General features: G+C 34.9%; 3 protein-coding genes across 29 annotated transcripts; all 3 read left to right on the top strand.

The window, feature by feature from the left end:
• Positions 1 to 222: 222 nt before the first annotated feature.
• LOC104788969 (uncharacterized) lies at positions 223 to 1489 on the top strand. Its single transcript, XM_010514729.3, has one exon. The coding sequence runs from the start codon at positions 223 to 225 to the stop codon at positions 991 to 993; it is 771 nt and encodes a 256-aa protein (XP_010513031.2). The 3' UTR covers positions 994 to 1489.
• Positions 1490 to 10082: 8593 nt separating this feature from the next.
• Positions 10083 to 13081, top strand: LOC104788945 (uncharacterized). 4 transcript variants are annotated; one of them, XM_010514707.3, is made up of 12 exons: positions 10083 to 10270; positions 10353 to 10452; positions 10541 to 10604; positions 10718 to 10819; positions 10929 to 10993; positions 11084 to 11164; positions 11404 to 11483; positions 11558 to 11774; positions 11905 to 11960; positions 12089 to 12217; positions 12331 to 12514; positions 12799 to 13081. In XM_010514707.3, exons 1-12 carry the CDS (start codon positions 10221 to 10223, stop codon positions 12922 to 12924), a joined length of 1254 nt encoding a protein of 417 aa, XP_010513009.1. In that variant the 5' UTR covers positions 10083 to 10220; the 3' UTR covers positions 12925 to 13081. The 4 variants fall into 4 exon arrangements, with proteins under 4 accessions (XP_010513009.1, XP_010513014.1, XP_087313332.1 ...); XM_010514712.3 differs by having other exon boundaries at positions 10107 to 10270; positions 10544 to 10604; XM_087457206.1 differs by lacking the exons at positions 10718 to 10819; positions 10929 to 10993 and having other exon boundaries at positions 10129 to 10270.
• A 52-nt stretch (positions 13082 to 13133) lies between these two features.
• Positions 13134 to 17859, top strand: LOC104707255 (uncharacterized). Of its 24 annotated transcripts, none has more exons than XM_087457182.1 (9): positions 13264 to 14039; positions 14128 to 14568; positions 14697 to 14918; positions 15011 to 15207; positions 15330 to 16576; positions 16673 to 16737; positions 16847 to 16927; positions 17330 to 17380; positions 17473 to 17859. In XM_087457182.1, exons 4-8 carry the CDS (start codon positions 15020 to 15022, stop codon positions 17360 to 17362), a joined length of 1614 nt encoding a protein of 537 aa, XP_087313308.1. In that variant the 5' UTR covers positions 13264 to 14039; positions 14128 to 14568; positions 14697 to 14918; positions 15011 to 15019; the 3' UTR covers positions 17363 to 17380; positions 17473 to 17859. The 24 variants fall into 24 exon arrangements, 17 of the variants coding, with proteins under 17 accessions (XP_087313257.1, XP_087313246.1, XP_010421873.2 ...); XM_087457174.1 differs by having other exon boundaries at positions 17457 to 17859; XM_087457183.1 differs by having other exon boundaries at positions 13275 to 14039; positions 14706 to 14918.
• The last annotated feature ends 70 nt before the right edge of the window (positions 17860 to 17929 follow it).

The following is a 17929-nucleotide window of genomic DNA, read 5'->3' as shown; positions in this document are numbered from 1 at the left end:
CGTCTTTTAGGTTTTGTTTAAGTTTCCTTTTTTAAAAAGAAAATCCAATTTGTTTAGTACTCCTATTAATTCTCTCTGAGACTATATATATATATATACATACTAGGTCATGTGTTATATTTTCTCAGCTTTTGCTTTCAAACCCAAACCTCTCTATAGTTTCTCTCGTTTGTGAAAGCTTTTTTGTTGATCAGGAGGAGAGTCTTCAGAATTCAAGAAGATATGGCAGATTTTAGAACCATGACTCAAAACTATACTCACGGTATAATCGGAAAGACCGAATTCAATAGTCTTCTTTTGCGTGGGCTAAAAGAAAAATATCTTCGTGATCGGATGATTGATGAGAAGAAGACGAAAGAAGAAAACCCTAATCATAATGATCCAAAGGTTAGTACTGCTGCCGGTCCACGGATTAGGGTTAAACTATATAGTACCAACCCTGAAGAGAAGATGGAAGTCCAATCAGAAGTGAAAGAGAAGTTGAGTGACTTATTGAAGGCCATCGAGGAGAGACTAAGTTCGTCGGAGATGAGACTCTACACTTCCTTGTGTAAAGGCTTCCATTCCCATAGATTCGGCTATGACAAATTCGTTACGTATCTTCTACAGTTGATAGAGCAACACAAGACTCTTTACCAACGCTTCATGCGACTTGCCTACTGTGATAAAGGAAAACAAAAAGTTGGAGTTGGAGAGACCCGACACGATCAAGACTGTCTTGATGGTGATCCAAAGATTGGCCCCCAAGAACGAGGGGTGGATGAGACCAACTTGGAGAGAAAGAATAAGAAAAGAATCTTGTCTCCAAAGGATTCGAACCTCCCTCTGAAGAAAAGGAAAAGGTCTAAGCCTCAACGACGAGTGACACCTAACTATAGGCTTATCCCCGAGGGGCTACGGTCACCGGTCTCAGACCCGGTTCTGAACAACACGTATGTTGTGAAGAGATATGATTTCGAGGGAGGTAACCGGAGTCGAAGAAGAGATGATTAAATGCGAAGATGAGATGTACGAGGCGGATATGTTGATGAGTGCTTTGAGAAGTGCAGTGGACAGTGTGGAGAGAGTTATGAGGGGAGAGATGAGAGTGGAAGATCTTGGAGTGAAGTTTTACAGATGCCTTGAAGTGTTATATGATGGAGACATGTTTGAGATAGTGAGAGAAGATCACCAAGGAGCTTTACCTGTGATCTTGATACGGTTGAATCAGAAACTGCGTGAGCTCACGGTTGCTCGAGAAAGCTGGAAACGTGGCTGGAAGAAAACTTTTAAAAGACTTTCTCCAACGCAAAAAGATTCTGATGCACACAAATCTCAAGTGAAGTGAAGGAAACAACAATCTGATTCAGGGTTCTTTAATGTAATTTTGGTTTAATACTTGTATGGAAACTATCTATATAGATCCCAAAAGGTTTTGTAAGTCCAGCAAAAGGCAGATCTTGATACAAGCATGTCAAAGTTTTTAATCAAAATCTCTATTTGGCTGATCCTCGTTCATGTACTGAAGTTAAGGAGTTTTTTGTGACTTTAACCATAGAAGACATGCATGAAGTATGATTTAGTGCATTGTGTGTAACATATGTTAGTTCTAAAGTAGTTGTGAGGTTTTTTTGATGTGAAATCACTTTAACAAGCCTGTGGACTAGAATCAGCATTGCACAAAAGTATAAAAGATATATAGTAGGACATAGGTACCATGCTTTCTTCAACATGAAATAAGCAGAAGAAAACTAAAAATAATACCTTAAGCATGAGACCTTTGGCACTTTCAGAAGCTCCTTTCTCAAGTACTCCAAGTAAGCATCTGTGAGATTCATACTAATTAAAATCTTCACTCAAATCTTAATTCCCAAGGAAACAACAGTTACCAAATTACTCAAAAAGAAGGATGTAAAAAGGGCTTCAAAGCAACGAATAGCAAACCTGAATCTTCAACATCCAATAAATCAACATCGCTGTAATCTTCAACAAGCTCATTCACGTTCTTCTACACAAATCCCATAAAAAAAATGTTAAAATATTTAGCCATATATCGAGATAATTAGAGTCTTTAGACCATAAAAATCCCAAATTTATCAAATCTCTCGCAATTACTTCAACCTGTTGAACAAAATCTTGGATCAGAGTCTCGGAATCGGAAGTACACGATTGTTCAGGTTCGTCTCTGTAGTTCCGGTGGACGAAATCGAGCTCATTCACGTGGCTGAGAGAAACAAAACAAAATAGATGAACAAGCAAACACAAAAACCAAGGACCCGAGAGAGAGAGACTAGAAAGAAAAAAAGACCTGCGAATCGCTTGGAGATCGAGAGATCCTTCGTGGGTAACTTCTTCCATTGAAGAAAGCTTAAGCCTTGATGATGAATTTTTGTGCTACTGTTAGTGTTAGTAAAGAGAGTGTGTGTACAGTAGCGGTGAAGTTGAAAGGGCAGAGAAGACGATTTCAGTTTTCAAAATGGGAATGGACTGAAAGAGAAACATTACCTTCTCAAATCACTCCTAGGTTTATACTTTTATTAGACATTATACCCCCAAATTATATTTTGAGTCTATTAGACCCTAAAAAGTTGGAGTTAATTGCAATTCCGGTTGATGGTCAAGTGTTAGACCGGTTGGTAACAAATTATTTTGTTTTATTTGACTATTTGAGTCTTTCCATATGAACTGTTTAGCTTAACCGTATGTATATATAGTAAATTTTAAACTTTTAAGAAATTTAAAATATTATATTTGATATATCGAAATTTAATAAAAAGTTGAAAATTATAACTATTTAAACATATTAAAAAAATTATAAAAAGGAAAAATTATAAAAAAAAATAGAGAAGAAGGTAGAAGGCTATTTACTTTTATTTTTGTATAATTCATCTTTTAGGTTTTGTTTAAGTGTCCATAAGTTTTGATAGTGTTACAAGTTTTTTTCATCGGAAAACCCTTTTCTCTCTCAGATACAGAAATCGAAGCACCTCCTTCCGACATCATTTCCAACGCCGGTGTAGTCTCGGCTCGCCGACGTCGAGATTCTCTCTTTTTTTTTCCCGTCGTAACCCTACCCTCTCCTCCTTTAGTTTTTTGTTTTTTATGCTTTTGTTCCTCTCTCCTCCCCAATTTTTTAAGCTTTTGTTCCCCCTTTCAAACCAATTTCATCCCAAATCTGGGTTGCTTCTCACTCAAAGATAGGAAGTGGATCCCGACGAACTCCACCATCCTCCATTTTTGCCCAGTCTCTGCAACGACAAATCGACAGGGCACAGATCTATTAAAAGCCAAACCTAATCTTGGATTCCTGTTCTCTCTTGAAGATTTTTTCACCCCGGCTTTGTTGATGGTAGGAGATCTTATCCTTGGACCATCAGATGCGTCTTTCCGGAGGAAGACGTCGACGGGGCACGACGAGTTTTTCTTCAAAGTCACGGACCTCCTTCTTACTTGGACCTCCGCCGATGTCATTCACCACCAACAAAGCTTGGCAAGGCAGAACTTGTCGTCAATGGAGATGTTGTGCTCTCATCCATATCTGATCAGCCGCCGCACTCCCAACTTCTCTCGGTCAACCAAAGGAAACCTAGTTTTCTCCTTGGTAGGCTTGGACCCAATTGGCGGCCCGTTAACAACTTCTAAGCCTCAGCCCAAATTGTCACAATCCAGGTCCATCTCATTTCCTTTTTTGCTAAGCCCTAGCCTAGATATAACTTGTTTCTACAATCCTAGAGGCCGAAGACTACTCTGTGGAACAGGATCGATTATATTGCTAGGTTTGTGCAAAATCTCGTTAAGATCCCTGGTACTTGCTTTGTCCGTGGCAAACAATTATTTTTTGATACTATTGGAGTCTCTAGGCATTTTAGTTCTGAACTCAAATTGTCAAAAGGTTGATTATGGTTTTGCCATTAGTCACTCTGCCTCAATTCTAGCTAGAGGCTTCAGTCATCACCCTATTGTCAAAACCTCTACGGGTAGTGTGTCATCCCCGTCACCCTCTTGTACCAATCCTCAGCAACCGACCTCATGTATGAAGCTTAGGTATGAATCTATCATTGTCGGTGTTTTGCTTGCTACAACCTTTGTGTGGACTTCTTAATCTCCATGGCCAAGGCCTTATTGCAAGAGAGAACCCATCCGGCTTGTTACGGCATCACATTGTATCCATTCAAACCTTGTTACTAGCTTATACGTCGGCTCCTATTGCTTCCAAGTGCTTGAAGCTCCATGGCTTCTTAGACCGGAACTTATCTTGTCGTATGTTTGAGTATGGTTCTAGAGTTCTCTCGGCCAACAACCAACATCTGACATGTTTCAAAAATGTCCTTACTTTTAATCTATACTTGTATTTTTGAAATGGGGAAAATGTTAAAAAAATTATCAACTTACCGAAACCGTTGAAAAAAAGCATAAACTTTACATATGATAAAATAAATATTTAATTTTTATTGATTTTTTGGATAAATCGTAAACTTTTGTTGATTCTGCCAAATAAGACATGTTGACAAGTCAACTAACGGACTAATTTAAAGGGTGAAGTTAATGTTAACTGATTACGTCGTTTTGCTTAAAAAAAAACAGAGACATATATGAGATTTGAACCTGATACCTTTTGAAGAAAAAACATGGGTTACTTAACCAAGTGAGCTATAACAATTAACAATTAATTGGGCACAAAAGTTAAATATAAATGATTTGGGAAATAGCTGATCAAAACGAATCGGCTCATAAAAGAGTTGCTGATCTAAACGAGTTGATTAAGAGAGGTGGTGACGGTTTGAGAAGAGAGAGTTGAGTCGAGGTTGTCGATGTGGTTAATTGAATATGAATCTTGTTTTTTTGGCCCAAGTTTTAGTCGGAAACATCTAGTTTTGTTTAATCTCACATCTAATTTTGTCGGAGATGCGAGATCGAATCTAGGGTTTCGAAAAAGGAAAAAGCTTCGACATCAACCACTGTCGGAGAAGAGTCGGTGGTGGCCTGGTGGGGAGAAGAGTGTTGCCGTATTGGATGGATCTGTCGTACAAACAGGTAATAAAGAAAAAGAAGAAAGAGAAAGAGAAAGTGAAACAACTTTAATTATATTTGTTTGTGTAATAATAACAATAAAGTATTCTAGTCCAGTGGTAAGCAACTCGTTGATTACTCTCATAGGTGATGAGTTTGAGCGGGATCAAATCTTATATATGTCCTTTATTTTTAAGCAAAACGACGTCATTTTGAAAATTTAACTGATTCTGTTAACATTGATTTAATCCGTTAAATGAGTCTATTAGTTGACTTGTCAACATGACTTATTTGGCAGAGTCAACCAAAATTTGCGATTTATCCAAAAAATCAATAAAAGTTAAGTATTTATTTCACCATATGTAAAGTTTATGTTTTTTGACAACGATTTTGGTAAGTTGAGGATTTTTTTGACATTTTTCCTTTTTTGAAATATATTTATGAAATAAATTTTCGTTCTCAAAAAAATGTCATTACTTTGAAATACATCTATGAAATAAATCCTCATTTTGAAATAAATCTATAATAGTATTTTTGAAATACATCTATGAAATATAATAGAAATATATAACTCTCAGCAAGTCATAGAGTTAATAGAAGAACTAAACAAATTAGATTGTTTTTTTTAAAGGAAACTTAAACAAAACCTTTTTTTTTTGTCAAAATACTTGGTTCTCATATATTCATGGAAACAAAGTACAAAGAGGTGGATTCCAAGATCCAAAGTTTGCACACAATACGTAAAGATATTCCCCAATGTCATACAAAGAAATTTAAAAGAGATCGACAAAATATCCAAGAGAGCTTTCAGGCAAGAGCTAGAAAGCAATTTACCACATGTGAGGTCAAGATTTGTCGACAATTCATCCACGAGAAGCTCAATTGAGAACATGATGGTCACTATCAAACATTGACTAGATGACGTTGATAAGGTGGTAAAGACCTTCTTTTGAAAATGAGTATTTATTTCATATATTTCAAAAATACTAGTAAAGATTAAGTAACAACATTCTTTGTAAAAATGAAGATTTAATTAATAAATGACCTTAAAAAATACTAGTATAGATTAAAAGTAATGAAATTATTTTTCATAAATGTACTTCAAAGATACTAGTACATATTAAAAGTAATGACTTTCTTTTGAAAATAAGGATTTATTTCATAAATCTATACTATGAAAGTTGCTCAACTCTCTCCATATGAGTGATACATCAACAGTGGAGAGAGTGACACCTGTCAACCCAATTTAAAAGGACCTAAATTAAAAACAAATATATTTAAAATTAAAGAGGAATTTGAAACATCTTCTATGTTTTTTTCTTATTTTTCATATCACAAACAATTTCAATATTTATATAAAAAATCTAGAGAGGCTTAGAATATGTTGATGTATTTTTTAGTAAGTAGATGCATCACCAAAAGATAAAAATGTATTAAAAGTAAAATCAAAGATAAGCTTCGTTCTCTTAGGGTAAACCATGAAGATATGAACATATGGTTTAGGCGTTAAAATTTTGTCAACAATTTGAAGGGTTGCAACAATGACTGAGAATTTGGTTAATATTGTAGAAAATTTTATGAAAGTTTTTCCTTAGAAAATTTTATGAAAATTTTATGATAGTTAAATCAATGATATAATGTTGGTTGAGGAAATACAAAGAGAAAACAAGAATGAAATTAAATTAAATCCTAGAGTTATATTCAAGAAATCAAATAGCTAGCAGGAAAAAAGTTGTTTATCTTAATTATAACCATTAAAGAATTAACCAACCTGCATGAAAATCTTTTTGAGAAAAGAGAATTTGAGAGTCCAATGGTATTAAATACAAATATATCTAAATACCTAAGTTTTAAACAAGAATTGTGGGATGTTTAAATGTTTTTATCTACCAATCATATGTGCAAATGGTATGATTATTTTACTTCCAAAAAAAATATGCTAATAGTTTTCGTCTACAAAAATAACTTTAGAATAAGATGATTTAGTATTCTTTGGCTCCTCACAAAAATATTAATTTTGTTTGTTAATATATAATTTTTAATCTTTCAAATGTGAAAATATAAAGAAGCAAAGAAGGTATTGCAATAAATGTATATATATATATATATATATATATAAACCCGCACTAGTGTATTTTAAAAATATTAATAAAGATTAAGTAATGACATTCTTTGTAATTCCTTTGAAACTAAAGATTTGTTTAATAAATATCCTTAAAAAAACTAGTAAAATACTAATAGAGATTGAAAGTAATGAAATTCTTTTGAAAATGATTAATTATTTCATAAATGTATTTCAAAAATACTAGTATAGATTAAAATTAATGACATTCTTTTGAAAATGAGGATTTATTTCATAAATGTACTTCACAAATACTAGTATAGATTAACAATAATGACATTCTTTTGAAAATGAGAATTTATTTCATAAATGTGATTCAAAATACTAGTACAAATTAAAAGTAATGACATTCTTTTGAAAATGAGGATTTATTTCATAAATGTACTTCAAAAATACTAGTATATTAAAAATAATGACATTCTTTTGGAAATGAGGATTTATTTTATAAATGTACTTCAAAAATACTAGTATAGATTAAAATTAATGACTTTCTTTTTAAAATGAGGATTTATTTCATAAATGTGATTCAAAATACTAGTATATATTAAAAACAATGACATTCTTTTGAAAATGAGGATTTTTTACATAAATGTACTTCAAAAATACTAGTATAGATTAGAAGTAATGACTTTCTTTTGAAAATGAGAATTTATTTCATAAATGTACTTCAAAAACACTATTATATATTAAAACTTTAAAAGTAATGACATCTTTTGAAAATGAGGATTTATTTCATAAATATACTTCAAAAATACTAGTACGGATCAAAATTAATGACATTCTTTTGAAATTGAGAATTTATTTCATAAATGTACTTCAAAAATACTAGGATAGATTAAAATTAATGACGTAGTTTTGAAAATGAGGATTTATTTTATAAATGTGATTCAAAATGCTAGTATAGATTAAAAGTAATGATATTCTTTTGAAAATAAGAATTTATTACATAAATGTACTTCAAAAATACTAGTATAGATTAAAAGTAATAATTTGTTTTTAAAATGAGGATTTATTTCATAAATATATTATCTTAGAGCACCTCAGCAGCGTTAGGTATCACTAGCTTGAGAGGGTAAGGAACATTGAATTAAGAATCAGTGAAATTATAGAGTTTTGGGTTATAATTATAAAAGCAAAAGCCGAGAGAAATAAGTATATATATATATATATATATATATATATATATATATATATATATATATATATATAGTGTAAGCAAGACTTAACAGGACTACTAATTAGCAAATTGGATTAGAAAAAGGAAACTATAAAACAAAACCTAAAAGGCGTAACGAAAGTATACAAATAAAAGTAAATTATCGTCTTCTACCTTTCTCCCTTTCTTTATATATAAACAAGTAAACCCCCACAGCCGAGAATCTAAAATCCATTGATTTCAATTAGTTTTTTTTTCTTTCTAAAACACAAACTCTGCATCCCATTACACAAACTCTGCGACGCAGGAAAAAAATGGCCAAATTCTAAAAGTCTTTCATCGACTTAATTAAACGGTATGGGGGGTAAGACTTTAATTTTTACATTTTTGAATGCCCCAACTACATTCTTGTTCTCAAAGTTTTTATTCAATGAAATTATTTAAAACCGAGCATTTTTATTTCCAATCTATCTATCTATGTTTGGTGTAAGCTTGTGTTTGATTAGCCAATTTTATCCAACATTAGATTCATAAGGTTCTAATCTTTATCTCCCTTTGGGATTGAATGAATGGTAACATTTATGTTTGCATAAAAAAAGTTCTATGACCAACCAATCAAAGTTGATTAGAAAAAATTAATTTGACTTAATTAAAGAAATAATAGAAAATTATAAGCACGGTAATATATGAAAATATAACTTAAATAAAACAATCTAAAAATACTACAATAAAATTTCAAATATAGTATTAGAAAAAGAAGATGCATATATTAATCTTACATTTTTTGGGTCAACATACACCTATTCCAAACTGAAAAAAGGAGAAAGTAGGAGAAAGTTTTGGTTTAAAAAAATAAGAAAAATTTACCTTCGCATTAAAGCTTCTTTACCAATATAACAAAGTTTAAAGTAGTATTTTTGAATAAATTATTTTGTTAGATGAAAAATGTGAGACGATCTATGTTTATATAGAAGTGAGTATTTACATTTTTAGAATTTAAGAATTAATTGTACATTTTCCTTAATCTTTTTTCTATTTTTTTGTTGAATTAATAACTTAAAATTAAAAATTAAAAATCAATAATGTTACAATTGAATTTTACGAAATATATAATCTCTTTATAATTATTTTTTAGAAGACTGTTCAATTTTTGTAATTTTTATAATCATCTTTTTATAGTATTAATATTGTTTCAAACAATTTTATGTTTTTTATCATCATCTCAAATCTTTCCTGTCAAAATCTCAGATTAATAACTTGGCACGTGTGAAGATTCTGATAATGACTAACTTTCAAAACCTAACTTTATATAATAAAATATGTTAATTAGCTAAGTATAAGTCGATTGCTTGTTTTCAAAAAGTATATATATATAATGTGTAATAATTCAATTGGTTATAAGTAAAAATCAACTATTTAAACTGGAAAAAGAAATTATATTAAACGCAAACTGAATTTTGGGCACTAGTTGATCTAAGACACTTTATTATAAAAATTCGTAAGTAAGTCCAACCATATAAGAAAAATTTGGTTATAACAAAAAATAATTTGTTCTGGAGTATTGAAATCTGTCTGATTCATATACACTATGTACATAATAATATAAATCAAAAGTAGTACTGTACTTCAAAAGCTAAATCTCTAAACAGAACATCTCTAAAGACTTAAAACGAACAAACCAACCGGTCCAATACTTGACCATCATAAATTAAACCGGAATTGTAGTTAGCTCCAATTCTGAGGGTCTAATTTTACTTAAAATATAATTTAGGGGTTGAATGTCGAATAAAAGTATAAATCTAGAGGTGATTTTACAAGGTTATGTTTTCTCTTTAACCTTTCCCATTTGAAAATTGAAATCGTCTTCTCTGCTTTCAACTTCACCGCTACACAGACACACTCTTCAGGAACAGTAAGCGCCAAAATTCATCATCAAGGCTGAAGCTTTCTTCAATGGAAGAAGATACCCACGACGGATCTCTCGATCTCCAAGCGATTCGCAGGTTTTTTTTTTCTTTCTCGTCTCTCTCGAGTCCTTGGTTTTTGTGTTTGCTTGTTCATCTATTTTGTTTCGTTTTCTCTCAGCCGCGTGAATGAGCTCGAGTTCATTCACCGTAACTGCAGAGACGAACCTGGAGAATCCGATTCCGAGACTCTGGTCCAAGATTTTGTTCTTCAGTTTCAAGTAATTGCGAGAAACTTGGATTTTTGTGGTCTAATTAAGTATCTCAATAGATGGCTAAATTTTTCACATGTTTATGGGATTTGTGTAGAAGAACGTGAATGAGATTTTTGAAGATTACGGCCATGTTGATTTATTGGATGTTGAAGATTCAGGTTTGCTATTTGCTTTGAACCCTTTCTACAGCTTTCTTAGTGAGAATTTAGTAACTGGTGGTTTAAGACTTGAGTGGAGGTTTAATTTAGTAAATGTTATATGAATCTCACAGATGCTTACTTGGAGTATTTGAGAAAGGAGCTTCATTCTGTGGAGGCTGAAAGTGCCAAAGTTTCTGAAGAGATTGAACGTCTTTCTAGGTCTCATGCTGAAGGTATTATTTTTAGTTTTCTTCTGCTTATTTCATGTTTAAGAAAGCATATTGGTATCTATGTCCTACGTTTTTTTTTACAATATTGAGTTTTCTTTTATGGATTTGTTAGATTCTAGTAGGCTGGAAAGGGATCTTGAAGGTCTTTTATTGTCTCTGGATTCTATGTCATCACAGGTTACTGGATTGAATACATAGTTTCATTGTAATTCCTCAGTAAGAGTTATGTGATTCTTATTTTTGAGGGTTATGTGATTCTCATTTTAGGATGTGGACAAGTCAAAAGAGAATCCACCATCTAGCAGCTCAATGGAAGTATGTGAAGTGAATGATGATGACAAGTTTAAGGTGTGGTATTTTATTGGTTTTTTTAGGAGAAGAAGCTTGTGTGTGTGTGAAACATTTATATATCTCAACAAAATTTCATCTATTCACAATTATATCTTTCAGTTATTCCAACTCTTGATTTGCCTGATCGATTAGAGCTAATGTGGTAGAGTGTACTAAACTAATTTTCCCGAGCACGCTGAGGCAAAAAGATCCTATCTTCTTAGTTTATATACACCCTTTTCCACATGTTTTTTCAGATCTTTGAACTCGAAAATCAGATGGAGGAGAAAAAGATGATTCTTAAGTCATTGGAAGATCTGGATTCTATACGTAAAAGGTAATTTAAATGTGCTTTCAGATTTACATCCTTACCCTGTCTTCATTAGAGTTCTTCACTTCTTCTACCTTCAGGTTTGATGCTGCAGAACAAGTTGAGGACGCATTGACAGGCTTGAAGGTGCTCGAGTTTGATGGAAACTTTATTAGGCTCCAACTGCGAACATATATTCCAGAACTAGACGGCTTGCCTGGACAGCACAAATTTGAACACACTACTGAGCCATCTGAATTGATACATGAATTGCTAATATACCTGAAGGATAAAACTACAGAGATAACAAAATTGGAGGTAACAACACTCTCCGTTCTTTCACTGCTGACTGTTATGTTTTAGTTTTGCATGGATCTACATAAATGTATCTGTTTGTTGATTCCTGTTCCTTTTTGTGAATAAAATTGAAATCTACTTTCTCTCTCAGATGATTCCAAATGATATATACATAGGAGACATCATCAAGGCTGCTGATTCTTTCAGGTCTGTGCTCTAGCTTCTTTATGTCCTGAAATTTGTATTACTTATCAATCTGAAACTGTATCTCAATTACCAAAGTTACATTTTGTTTAATCTTACGGAGTGTGTCATAACATACCTTAAAACTGCAGGCAGGTAAGGTTACACTCTGCAGTGCTAGACACAAGATCTTCAGTCCAGTGGGTTGTCGCCAAAGTGCAAGATAGAATTATTTCAACCACTTTGAGAAAATATATTGTGACGAGTTCGAAAACAATCAGGTGAGCCTTCCCTTTCAGTAACTTAAGAGCTGAATTTAGCTTTCGTAGCTAAATCATGTCATTGGGTTGTCTGAGCAAGCCAATTGACTGCATGTTCTATGATCCTATGACAGGCGCACCTTCGAATACTACGACAAAGATGAAACAATAGTGGCTTATATAGCTGGAGGTATTGATGCATTTTTAAAGGTCTCTGATGGTTGGCCAATGCTGAATACCCCATTGAAGCTTGCTTCTCTCAAGAGCTCGGACAATCAGTCAAAGGGAATTTCTCTGAGCCTCATCTGCAAAGTTGAGGTAAGACATTGTTTCTCCAAACTCAAACACTTTCTTCTCGATTTTACAGTTCCATTATAAGCAAAGGTCTTCTCTGTTGGTAAAAATAATGATGGGGTGTTATTAGTTCCTTCCCCTGGTCATTGTTGTCAGTCTTATTTAATCTCTTCAAAATCGAACATTTAAGATAGTAATAACATGATGAAGCCACTGGCCTAAGACCAAATACAGTTTGCAACATTGTAGGTGTAAGTGCTTTTGGTTTTGCTAAGGTTTAACACTTTGTCTGTTGTTATACTCGTCAGGAACTAGCGAATTCGTTGGATTTACAGACCCGGCAAAACTTATCAGGCTTCATGGATGCTATTGAGAAAATACTTGTGCAACAAACCCGTGAAGAACTCCAGTCCAATGAATCCTCCCAAAAGTGAAAGTACCAAGAAGAACCACCTAGCTTATTGTTGTTGTCTTGGTTTGTGTAATCTGCAACTTTTGGAATTATAAAAAATCTTATCTGTTAGTTACATGCAAACAATTCTTATCTGTTAGATACATGCAAACAATTCTTATCTGTTAGTTACATGCAAACCTCCCATCTATCATAAACTTCCTCAGCATATTCTGAACTTTTACGTATTAAATTCACGTGTAATTTTGAAAGTATGCGATCAAATATGTAAGTTTGACATATATGAGGACCAAAGTTGCAAATATAGCGAAGTAAGTTAATGTTAGTTTAGATAAAAAAAAGATTCGACCTTTCTCTTCTTCTTCTTCCTTCGTCTTCTTAGATTTCTCAGAAACCCTAAAACTGCAAATTCAACCTTCGATTTCACCGTTCTGCTGCTATTTTTAGTTGTTCGGTGATGGAATCTTAGGCTCTGCTTCTTGTCGATTGTAATTCCCGAATTGGGGATTTAGCTCTCATCTGAGATTGAAGAACAAAAAAAAAAAAATTGGTACTTTTTGGTTTTGATGGCTTCAGATCGTGGTTCAGCCGCTGCTGCTGGTAAGCCCTATTGGATGAAACATGCGGAAGATGCGAAAATCAAAGACGAAGGTGAGAAAGACGCTGCGGCGAAAGCAGCCTTTGAAGCTACATTCAGAGGTGTAGACCAAACCACACATTTGATTGAAGCTGTTGCACCGTCTTCCGTGGTACATCAGGAATCTGATAGTGATTCGGATGATGATGATGAATCTGATTACTTGTCGAGGAAACCAATTGGTCCTGTGGATCCTAGCAAGTCCACAGCTTCTGGTGCTGGGGTTGGTGGTGGAACGGCTTGTGTGCCTTGTACATTTGTTGTTGTCACAAAGGATTCAGATGGAAGGAAGGTTCCTAATGGTGGAGCTTTGATTAGAGTTAAAGTGTCTCCTGGTGTTGGTGTTGGTGGTACTGATCAACAAGGAGTGGTTAAAGATGTTGGAGATGGGAGTTATGCTGTTACTTATGTTGTGCCTAAGAGAGGAAACTATATGGTTAATATTGAATGCAATGGGAGTGCCATCATGGGAAGTCCCTTTCCTGTCTTCTTTAGCCAAGGTAAATCAATACGATCAAGACTCTCTTTATGTATATAGAAACTTTGTTTGATTGGTAAAGTTCTTGACTTTGTGAAATTCTGAAACAGGGTCTTCTTCCACTGGACTGATGGGTTCTGCTCCAGCTTCATACTCGAATCTTATAAATCAAACCATGCCAAACATGCCAAATTACACAGGTTCTGTTTCGGGTGCTTTCCCGGGGTTGTTGGGAATGGTTCCAGGCATTTCCTCTGGTCCTTCAGGTGGTGCTATTTTGCCTGGAGTTGGAGCTTCCCTTGGGGAAGTCTGTCGGGAGTATCTTAATGGTAGATGTGTGAACGCTACTATGTGCAAGTTAAACCACCCTCCTCAGAATTTGCTGATGACTGCTATAGCTGCAACGACAAGTATGGGTAACCTAAGTCAGGTGCCTATGGCTCCTTCTGCTGCAGCAATGGCTGCTGCGCAGGCCATTGTTGCCGCACAAGCCCTTCAAGCTCATGCTTCTCAGATGCAAGCACAGGCTCAATCAAACAAGGGATCTTTAAGTATTGTGCCTTTCGTTGCTAGTCTCTCCATATTTATCTATGGGTCTCAAGTTGAATTTCCCATTAGATTTATCTAGTTTTCTTTTCATTTGTGATATACTCATGAGTTAAAGTAGCTTCTGATTTAGGTTCTCCAGAAAAAGGAGAGAAGGGGGATTCATTGAAGAAATTTCTCCAAGTTAGCAACCTAAGTCCATCGCTTACAACTGAACAACTTAGGCAGCTATTTAGCTTCTGTGGCACAGTAGTTGACTGTAGTATAACTGTTTCAAAGAACCTTGCCTACATAGAATACTCAAATTCGGAAGAAGCAACAGCTGCTTTGGCATTAAACAATACGGAAGTCTTTGGTAGACCATTGAATGTTGAGATTGCAAAATCACTTCCTCAGAAACCATCTTCAAATAATTCTTCGTCCTCACTACCAATGATGATGCAACAGGCCGTCGCGATGCAGCAGATGCAATTCCAACAGGCTATACTAATGCAACAAGCCGTGGCCACTCAGCAGGCAGCAAATAGAGCTGCCACCATGAAGTCTGCCACCGAGCTTGCAGCAGCTAGAGCTGCAGAGATAAGTAGGAAACTGAGACCTGATGGAGTTGGAAATGATGAAAAAGAAGCTCATCGTAAGTCTAGGTGGGCTTCCAATACAAATTTATAGATGTTTCTCTCCATTACCTATGGCCTGCTCCTTCCTCTTTTTTGATAACGTTGTCATTTTTTGAAAGCTTGAACTGATAGTCACCTCTCTTGTGCAGGTCACCATCTAACTCTCCTGTGAGGTCGAGATCGAAGTCAAAGTCACCAATTAGTTACAGGCGAAGGCGGAGATCTCCGTCCTATTCACCACCTTTTCGTCGCCCAAGAAGCCATAGATCGAGATCACCATTAAGATATCACCGGCGATCAACTTATGAGGGGAGAAGGCGGTCATATAGAGATTCTAGGGAAATTTTTGAAAGTAGGAGATACGGTAGATCAGATGAACACCATTCTTCCAGTATAAGGAGAAGTAGGAGTGTAAGTCCCAAAAAGAGAAAATCTGGAAAAGAAGATTCAGAGCTGTCAAGACATGGACGCGATAGCTCATCACGTAGAGATAAGAAATCATCTCGTGCTGGTTCACGATCACCGAGGCGACGTAAGGAAGAAAACAAACTAAAACGTAGAACACGTTCAAGATCTAGATCAGCGGAAGATACTGCAGATATGAAGGATGGGGCTAGAGATGAAGAATTGAAACATCACAAAAAGCGGTCGAGGTCAAGATCTCGTGAAGGTAGGAGTAAAACCAGAGACGCATCTCGAAATTCTGATGAAACTAAACAGAAACACAGAGGGAGGACTAGGTCCAGATCATTGGAAAACGACAATGGTTCTCATGAGAATGTTGATGTTGCTCAAAACGAGGATGATCTGAATCTCCGTCCCAGTAGGCGCAGGTCAAAATCTTTAGATGAGAACTATGATATGAAAGAGAGGAGGGGAAGGTCCAGGTCCAGGTCTAGATCATCGGAAACGAAAAACAGGTCTGTTGGGAAAAGTAAGCTGGATGAAGACAGAAACACAGGATCACGTCGAAGGAGGTCCAGGTCGAAATCAGTCGAAGATAAGCGAAGTTATAACAAGGAGACTCGGAGCAGGGACAAAAAGTCCAAGCGTCGGAGTGGAAGACGGTCGAGGTCACCATCAACTGAGGGTAAGAAAGGGAGAGATATTAGGTCATCCCCGGGATATTCTGATGAAAAAAGATCAAGACATAAGCGGCACTCCAGGTCAAGATCAATAGAGAAGAAGAAGAGTTCAAGAGAAAGAAGGTCAAAACGTCATGAAAGATTGCGGTCATCATCTCCTGGAGGTGAAAAAAGACGGGGCGATAGATCATTATCTCCTGTTAGTTCAGAAAAAGATCATAAGATCAAGAAAAGGCACTCAGGATCAAAATCTGTGAAAGAGAAACCCCACTCAGATGATGAGAAAGTTGACGATGGAGATGCAAATTCAGGTATGTTTATCATAAAATGAAATAGTTGTATTTTTTTTAATGGAGAAGCATTGTATCCATATTCTCGTCATGCGTGTTCTTTAACGAACTCGACAGATTCTAGTCCGCTGGAAAGGAACAGTGAAGGTCTTTTATCGACACTGGATTCGATGTCATCTCAGGTTAATGGATTGAATAGATTATTATTATTGCCTTGTAATTCCTGGTAAATGTCTTTTTGCTGGAATAGAAAAAGCTTTGTTTTGAGAGTTGTGTGATTCTTATTTATAGGATGTGGAGAAGTCAAAAGAGAATCAACCATCTAGCAGCTCAGTGGAAATATGGAATGCGAATGATGACGAGAAGATTAAGGTTTGCGATTTTATTTTCTAGGAGAAGAAGTTTGTGTGAATGAACATATAAATATATCTCAACAAAAATTTCATCTTGCTTGGCCTGATAAATTAGACCTAATGTGGTAGAAAGCACTAAACTACTTCTCCGAGGCATGCTAATTGCTAAGGCAAAACATGAGTAATTTCGTAGTGGTTAAGACTTAACATGAAAAATACATATACTGCACTCTGATACTTTCTTTGCATGCCACTGCTTGTCTTCTTGTTGCTTTATATTGTGCAGAGATTTGTTCTTTTTTTTGTGCAAAGCAGAGATTTGTTCATTTCCGGTTTTAATAGAAAAAGATTAGAGCTCTACCATATATCTGCTTAGTTTCTTCTATACACCCTTTTTCACACGTTTAAACTTTAAAATCAGATGGAGGAGAAAAGGATGATTCTGGAGTCATAGGAAGATTTTACGTAAAAGGTAATTTCAACGTGCTTGCCGATTTTACATCCTTAACCTGTCTCCATTTGAGTTTTTTCACTTCGACTACCTTCAGGTTCAAAATGCTGCAGGGCTGCAGCGAACCCGTGAACTCCATTCCAATGAATCCTCCCAGAAGTATACCAAGAACCATCCACAACTTAACGTATCCGGGAGAGTTTCTGCGGTTTTTTCGTTTAGATCTCCTTAATGTTGTTCTTGGTTTTGTCGTCAGCAACTCTTTGTTGTATTACTTTGGCATTTTCTGCCACAGTCCGACGATGGAGCTTGCTGCTGCTTATGGAAGAATAAAAAAATTTAATACTCGACATAGAGATGCCAAACTTGTTTTTGTCCTATAACTAACTTCTGCTGGTCTAAGTTACCTTCTAATGTATGTCAACATGTTTATCCGCATTGTGTAACTTTTTTGCCTCTACACCCCTTTTGTAAGTTGTATGTAACTAAAATTATCCAAATTCTGCTATGGCTCCTAAAGAATGACCAAAATTGGATATATGTACAAACCTGCTTATATATGCTAAACCA

Source organism: Camelina sativa, chromosome 1, assembly GCF_030686135.1.
Source record: "Camelina sativa cultivar CO46 ecotype springtype chromosome 1, ASM3068613v1".
In the NCBI taxonomy this organism is placed as follows: Eukaryota; Viridiplantae; Streptophyta; class Magnoliopsida; order Brassicales; family Brassicaceae; genus Camelina; species Camelina sativa.
Note: the sequence above shows the minus strand (reverse complement) of the source record. Positions and strands in the feature narration are given on the sequence as shown.

Bases quoted from the DNA above. Each gene is read 5' to 3' on its own strand.
- LOC104788969 (XM_010514729.3), top strand. From the start codon at position 223: ATGGCAGATTTTAGAACCATGACTCAAAACTATACTCACGGTATAATC.
- LOC104788945 (XM_010514707.3), top strand. From the start codon at position 10,221: ATGGAAGAAGATACCCACGACGGATCTCTCGATCTCCAAGCGATTCGC. The intron at 10,820-10,928 runs GTATTATTTTTA...TGGATTTGTTAG, and splicing joins TTCTAGGTCTCATGCTGAAG to ATTCTAGTAGGCTGGAAAGG. The intron at 11,961-12,088 runs GTCTGTGCTCTA...TTAAAACTGCAG, and splicing joins AAGGCTGCTGATTCTTTCAG to GCAGGTAAGGTTACACTCTG.
- LOC104707255 (XM_087457115.1), top strand. From the start codon at position 13,469: ATGGCTTCAGATCGTGGTTCAGCCGCTGCTGCTGGTAAGCCCTATTGG. The intron at 14,040-14,127 runs GTAAATCAATAC...ATTCTGAAACAG, and splicing joins TCCTGTCTTCTTTAGCCAAG to GGTCTTCTTCCACTGGACTG. The intron at 16,577-16,672 runs GTATGTTTATCA...CGAACTCGACAG, and splicing joins CGATGGAGATGCAAATTCAG to ATTCTAGTCCGCTGGAAAGG.